Source organism: Ursus arctos, unplaced genomic scaffold (assembly GCF_023065955.2).
Source record: "Ursus arctos isolate Adak ecotype North America unplaced genomic scaffold, UrsArc2.0 scaffold_12, whole genome shotgun sequence".
Taxonomy (NCBI): domain Eukaryota; kingdom Metazoa; phylum Chordata; class Mammalia; order Carnivora; family Ursidae; genus Ursus; species Ursus arctos.
This window is the reverse complement of record NW_026622786.1, coordinates 68687112-68694488: the sequence shown is the minus strand read 5'-3', so window position 1 is coordinate 68694488 and position 7377 is coordinate 68687112. Positions and strand designations below refer to the sequence as shown.

The 7377-nt window shown below is 58.3% G+C and overlaps 1 protein-coding gene across 1 annotated transcript; it reads right to left on the bottom strand.

Moving 5' to 3' along the window:
- Positions 1-528, bottom strand: TMEM275 (transmembrane protein 275). Its single transcript, XM_026497468.2, has one exon. The coding sequence runs from the start codon at positions 526-528 to the stop codon at positions 1-3; it is 528 nt and encodes a 175-aa protein (XP_026353253.1).
- Positions 529-7377: the final 6849 nt, after the last annotated feature.

The following is a 7377-nucleotide window of genomic DNA, read 5'->3' as shown; positions in this document are numbered from 1 at the left end:
CTAGGGGGCGACGCGCTCCCGGGGCAAGTTGAGCTGGACCCCCTCGGTGCGAGGCGCGTAGACGGCTGCGGGCGCGGGCGCGTCCAGGGCGAAGGGGCCGGGGCTGGAGCGGCCCGAGGACGCGGCCGAGGCGGCAGGGCTGAGCTGCACGGCCGTGGTGTCCTGCGCCGTGCGCTCGCTGCTCTCCATCTCCAGCGCCACCGGCCCGCCGCCGCCGCCGCCCCGGCCCGGACCTGACGCCGCCGCCGAGCGCGGACGGGGCGCGGGGCCGCGGCGGCTACACACGCAGCAGGCCGCGAAGCAGCCGAGCGCCAGCGCCAGCAGCGCCGGCCCCACCACGAGCGGCGCGTTGCTCCGCGGCGGGAAGGAGGCGAAGGCGCCCACCAGCGTCACGTTCACGCCCGCCAGCAGCACGCACAGGCCGCAGGCGCAGAAGAGCGCCGGCGACGGCAGGCCGGGCAGTCGGCCCCCAGCGCGGCCCGCGGTCGCCCGGGCCGCCGGGCCTCGGCTCTTCTCTGGGGGCGACATGGGCCTGGGGGCGCCGGGCACGCGTCAGGCTCCGTCCTGCCGCCGACGCGGCCGCATGGCGGCGCGAGTTCACGGTCGTCCTGTGGGCACAGAGCGGGAGGGACGGTCAGCGGGGCCCGCGGCTTCCACCACCTCGGTTCTCGGGCCACGTTGGGTACCTGGGAGGGCAGCGGCCGTCTTGGCCAAACCCCTTGCTTCTGCCTCCGGTTAGCACAGCCCATCCCGTAAGGGAAGAGTCTGCCCATCGTTTCCCCTCTCAGCCCCTGTGGTCTCTGGTGGCCATCCTCTCTCTAGTCCTCCAGACAGACACAGTCCCTCCACCCCCTCTCCTCCAGGAAGCCTTCCTGCATTAATTAAATTAAGCGAGTGAATGGCTGTGAAGTGCTCGGCGTGTGCCTGGGTGCTCATCAAATGACCATCATCAGGGCAGATGTCTGCTCTTGGAATTGAGACAAATTTCCTCCAACCTTCAAGTGGGAGAAGCCTTAGAAATCATCTGCTCAAGCCCCTCCTTGTCCAGAGAAGGGGACTGAAGCCCAGAGAGGTCTAGCCATTTACCCAAGAGCCAGGTCCAGGACCTCATGACCTTGCCACCTGGCCTGGGTATCCGAGGCCTAGGCTCTGGTAGGCACGGCTGTGACATTAACTTTCCTGAACGTCAGATGAGGCCCTAGAGTGAGTGGCCACGTGACAGTGAAGAGCCCTGATGTTTCAGATGGCCAGTGAGAAGGGACAGTCTCTACACAGGCTGGAGCAGACCCAAGGTCCTTTATAGACTGGGCTTTCTGTTAGATTCCAACCCTACCCCCATCCCACCCCCAGGATTCCACTATTGAACTGGACTTGAAAGCCCAATCACTGGGTGTTAGAATTCCTTTCTAGGATTCTCTAGTTGTATTTGGTTCTGGGATCTATCACTGGATTCTAGAATTCTGGGAGTGCATGCAGAAGCAAGGGCAACGTAATTAGAATCTAGAGATTTATGACTTCTGTTTGAGAATTCTGTAACATGGAATCACAGGTATAAAGGCCCTCGAAGGACGAGATCAGAGCTCTGGAGCTGTGTTAGAACTGTGAAAAAATGTCAGAAAAGGGCTCTGAGTGGGGATGAGAGAGGAGTAATGGGTTGGTGGTACCACAGGTGGGAGCACGAGGATGAGCAACGAGCATGACCTGGACAAGCGGGCTCTCTGCGCTCCGGTGTGAACACTGTAACAGAACGCACCTCGTAGGGTGTAATGATGAGTAGATGCTTTCAGCTGAATCAAGTGCTTAGCATAGTGCCTGGAACACACTGAGAATTCAATAAATGTTAGCCATGTTGTCATTATGCTGGTTGCCAGAGAAGGGGGCCCAAAGGTCTCAGATCTGGAGAGGCTGGTCAGATAGAGTTTGGAAACAGAACAGTTGCTCTGTCCCGCAGGCAGAAGCAACACAGGGCTGAGACCTGAATTGTCCTTCCTGAGCGTCCAAAGCCTGCACACCGTGGGGCTGGAGAGAATCTGATGACTGGGTGAGTGGAAGCGAAGGCTAGTGCCAGGGAGGGACGGCACATTCCTCACTCGGGACAGCCTTTCTCTGCCTGGCCTCTCCGTTTGCAATAACATCTAATGTAGTTTTTATGGCATGAGGTGAGGTATTACTGTTATATCCCTGTTCTACAGGTGAAGATATTGAAACACAAAGAGTAACTAAATTCACCCAAGGCCCCTGAGAGGCCGTGGCAGTGTCAGGACTGGAAACCTGGTGTTCTCGCCCTGCAGCCAGAGCTCTCAGCCTAGCCTCAGGCTAGGTTTGCTAACTGCTCCTTCTGCGGCTGGAGCCGGGCTTGAACTCTGCTCAGGCCCTATAGAGAAGCTCCTGTCGGCAGCATTACACCGCTCAAACGTCAACAACAGAGGATGGGGCCAGCTGCCCCTTGTTGTGTGTGTCTCGAAAACTCGCTGTTCTCCTTCCTTGGCTTAGGACACTCCGGGCAACACCAGCACCAAGCAGGGGCTGAGCTTCCAAGGGCTAATTGCCAGTGAATGATTCTAATCTTCTGGGAGGCAGAGTTGACTCTGGAAGATAAAACTACTCCCGGAGTCCCCCACCCAGGCAGAGAAAGGGCTTAGGGCCGGTGGGGGTCTCCCCCCGGGGCTGACTGGGATCTGCGGTGTAAAGGGTAGAGGTGCTAGGTCGCTCAGCTGTCACCGTTCAGTTTGGGCCACCACCTCCCTCTGGCGGACTGTGGCCCTCCGGCTGGGGCTGTTTTGCGGCAGGTGCTTTGGCGGGCTCTGTGGGCGTGGGGTGTCATTGCTTCTGTTCATCAGATCTTTTTGGGTCTCCCCCTTCTGAACACCTGTTAAGATTGCACTTCCTGGCCAATTTGTGATTAGGTGGGGCCATGTGAGTGGTTCTGGCCAATGAATTGTACTGTGCGGCCCTTCCAGGCTCCATCACGTCTGGAGTATTTAATTTCAGAAGCAGAAACCTTTGGAATGATGCTCTTGCTTTCCCGAATCCTTCAAGCCTTTCTACTTCGTCCCAAGCCCAACCCTCGACCTCACTGCCTGAGCAGGAGGGAAGGTCATCGCTCCGAATCTTAAGCTGTTAGCACTAGAACACTCCTTCGTTTAGTGAGCACCCCGGGCTGCTGAGCTGGTAGAAATCACCTAGTTCAATCCCTCCGGTTGACGGACAGGGGAAACTGAGGCTTAGAATGAGAAAGCTCAGGGAGGGAGTCTGTGGCCCATGCCAGACCAGAACCATGCTTTCCTCACCCAGGAAGGACCCTGACCACTGTCATTCAGCTGCCCATGACCCCGATCAGGCCCCCCCCCCCCCCACTGCCCTGCCTGTGGCAGGAGAGGCCTTGTGGTCTCTCTCTGGGAGCCTAGGCCAGAAGCATTTGGGGGCAGAGGCAGACAGTAGAGGCTAAGCCTCAGATGACCAACACTCTCAACTTTGGTTGGCTGGGCACCCTGGGAGGGTGGGCCCCTCTCCAGGCCTCAGCTGTCAGAATGCAGGGACAGGTTTAACCGGGTTGTTGTCTCTGAACTCCTCGACCTACTGTCTCACTCAACTACCTGTGGTCTGTGGAGGTGAAAATGGGAACGTGCTCAGAAGTTACTGTCAGAAGAGCCAGAGGTCTCTGAAAGATGGTCCGCTGATCTGTGATATGGCCGTTCTTTGTTTTGGGGTTGGGATTAAGTCACTCCCCTGAGAAGCCACCTGCTACCCAGGGGTTCTGGTCACTCTTGAGTGACCAGTGACTCTGTGCTAAGCACTTTCCCTGCGCTAATCCAGTGAGCCTTCACTTCAACCCTGAGAGCTGCTGCGGTCCTGAGCCCAGGACTCCGTGAGGAAACCAGGGCTCACAGAGCTGAAGGAACTTTCCCTGGTTTACTCAGTTGTAACACGTAAAGCTGGGGTTCAAGCCCAGATCTGTCAGACTGAAAAGCCCATGTTTCCCCTACATCAGAATGTCCGCTTACAGGAAGGTATAGATGTTTGACTATTTAAAACTATATAGTAATTGATTCTTACTACCCGGCTAATCATCAACAAGCTTGGGGCCCAAGGAGGGTGGTCCTCAGCAGGGGGAGGCGAGAGCCCCTGGAAAGGGGAGTCTCTGTCTGAAGGCCCTTCAGGTCTGCTGGCCTCCCCCCGCGCCCACCCCCAGCTCAGTCCATGGATCTGGGACATCCGTGTTCCCCAGGAGCAGCTGCTTGGCCCGGGGGCAGCTGCCAGGCCTCCCGAGCCTAGGTTCCTGGTCCAAGCGCTCAAGAGCCCCTGGGCGAGGGAGTCGGGGCTTCAGTCCAGGCAGTAGCCGCTAGTCCCGGCCCCTGTCCTCCAGGTGGGATTGAGTCCCTTGTTTGCTCAGTCTGGCTCTTCGCTCCTCACTGTGAACCCCTCTGTTCCCCTTAATCTTAGCCTTCTGTTCCCCCTCCGTCCCTGAAAGTCTGGGCCAACTCTGAGGCCCCCAACACTTCTAGCATGCTCTCTATCCCCAGCCCTCTCCCTATCCTCAGGGAACCTCCCACACCACCATTACTCAGTGCCGGCTTATTCACTACCCTGAAAGCTCTCGGCTTCTGCCAGCTGAATTCTGCCTCCCCAGAGCCCAAAGAGCTGCTACCACCCCCACCCCAGGCACTCCCACAGGCCACCCCTGCCCCCTCACAGACTCCCCAAGCAGGAACTAAGGCTTGAGGATGAGGTCTGAAGGTGTGGCTTCCCAGCTCCTGCATCCGACTCCTGGGCCCCGTCATCCTAATCCCTGAGTGCACACACACACACACACACACACACACTCAGTGAACAGACATACCCAGAAATACAAACACAGATGCCATACACTCTGAGAGCTGCAGACAGAGGCTAACACATAGACACTCTCAGTGGCCTGCCTATCCAGTGGAAACAAGCTGCTGCTCAGTAGAGGCGCTCTGGAGTTCTCTCTGCCTGGGAGTGTGTATGTGTGGGGGGCAATTTGGTGATAAGCAGAGGGGGAGCCTGTGGGAGGGATAATGGGGGTTCCATTCTAGCTGCTCTGAGGGCGCCCTCCCCTTTACAGTGGGTCCCCATGCCTGCAACAGGCAAGGAACTTGAAGCCCCCCTCACTGGGGCTCAGGTTTGCTCTTGGGAAAGTGGGAGTTTAGTCTAGACCATCTCTGCCAGCTCAGCGGGCTCCAGCTTCCCGCATAGCTGAGTGGCCCCGGGGACCTGGGACTCTGCAGCGATCACAGCTCAGTGGTCATCAGACCAAGTCTGCTCCGAGGCAGGCGAGGTGCTCCTGGCTGCCCCGGGCCTCCTGCTCTCTTCCAGGCTGCCCCGGTGCTTGCCCACTTGCCCACCAGACTCCTTGGGCTGCAGCCCCCAGCAAGGGCCGTGTCTGTGGCCAGACGTGGATCTCCAGCCTCAGTCTGGGCCTCTGCCTCCCCTCCACGCAGCTCAGCTGCCTGGAGCTAGTGGGAGGGCTGGGGGGAGGGACAACTGGCGGCCTGGTGTGGAGGGGGCGTTCCTGCCCTCCAGCGCAAGTCCCCCACTCCGAGAGACTTCAGCGTCCTTGGCACAACCGGCCCACCCTGTGCCCTCCTAGTTGGTTGGCTTCTCATCTCCAGTGCCCAGTTCCTCCATTCCACCTCAGCGACTCTCTCCCTCACCGCCCCCGGGGCCTCATCACCCCAGAGTCAGCACCACGAGCCACTCCAGCTCAGAGAGCCCAGCCACCCTACCCTTAACTGTAAGCTCATTGCTGCCGCTATAGAAACACTGGTACAGCACCGACTGTGTGCCACACGCTCTTCGAAGCCCTTTGCATATGTTACGGATCATCTCAGTTAAACCCTGTGACACCTCTACAGGCAGATGCTATTGCCATCTCGGTCTTCAGATGGGGACACAGGCTCCGAGAGCCTGCATGACTTGCTCAGGGTCCTAGACACGGCGATAATATGTGGCAGATGTAGGATTCATGCCTAGGCGGTGCGTCTTCCAAGCTTGTGCTCTTGGCTGTGACTCCGTACTGGCTCTCGCTGTGACTGCTCTCGGATCCAGGACGTCCTGGGCTCTCAGCATTTCCTCCGTGAGCCTCTTGCCCCCACTTCCTTCTGCACACTACCTGACTCCCGTGACTCCCTTGCAATTCACCTTGTCTTGCAGCTTAACGGTTCCTTTGTCCTTCTGCCAATGCCACCCAGCAAAGCCTCCACCCTGCCTCAGTGGGGCTTTCTGCTTTCTCCGAGTCTATTCTCAAACTGCTAAGCCTCATGGGTGGAAAGAAAATCACCAGCCAGCACGTCTCTGGCATCACTCAGGCCGTCAAGGCTCTGGGGAAACCTCTCCCCGCCAGTCAGTGCTCATCTGTCCCCCTCACTGTGACCGCACCTCCTCCTGGATGTGCCCATGCCCCTCCTGTCCTAAAACCAAACCAGACCCTCCTTCAACCCCATATCTGTCTCCTCTTAACACCCTCTTCCCTTCCTCAAAGCGCTGTCTACACTCCCTACCTGTCTACACTTTACCTCCGCAACACTCATTCCACTCCAGTCTAGTTTCTGTCCCATCACGCTGCTCTCTCGTTGCTGAAATCAGCAGACGAGGTTCCTTAGCTAAACTATGGAGTGCCCTCTCCCCTCCCCTTTCCACAGCTTTGGCCCTGCGGAACCCTCCCTTCTGGAAGCATTCTCTTCCCCTTGGAAACAGGCTCCTTAAACTTCATGTTCTCCCACCAAGCCCAGAAGACTCCCAGCCAGAAACCCGGGCTCACCCTCACTCTTCCTGCTCCCTCAGGCTTTCCTCCACACGTTTCCAACCCAATCCAACACCAGTCCCTGCAGTCTTCCTTCTGAGTGTCTCTAGAACCCATCCTTTCCGCTTCAAGTCTCCCTGCTGCCCCACCCCTCCCCTCCCCCATCTCTCCCCGCGGGCTGCAACCCTCCTGGGCTCCCCACTGCTGCCTCCCGGCTGGCTTCTTCCAGGTGGCCCCCTTGATTTTGCTCAAGTGGAGCTGAACTCAGCAGGTGTGGTCAGGTGAACACGCTGCCGCTGTGCCTGAAACGGCTGGCTAACTCCAGCTCAACCCTCAGAGTGCGGTGGCCGGGCAGTCACTTCACTCGGAAAGCCTTCCCTAACTCCGCAGAGCAACAGGTCAGCATCCTCCAGCGTCCTGCCTGCATGCCGGCATTAGAGCCACCTGGCTTGCTGCTACCCCCGCAGTGGACTGCCTGACTGTCCCCAGGGGCCCAGGGAATGCTGCTTAAACAAAGGGCGAAGAGAGGAGTTGGTCACAGGGGTGTCCTTGCCTTCTTGGCTTCACCTGTGTCCTGGTTTTGAAGTGACTCTGTGTCTACTTCTGATTCCCTG

Excerpts from the sequence above, each read along its gene's own strand:
- TMEM275 (XM_026497468.2), bottom strand. The coding sequence starts at position 528 with ATGTCGCCCCCAGAGAAGAGCCGAGGCCCGGCGGCCCGGGCGACCGCG.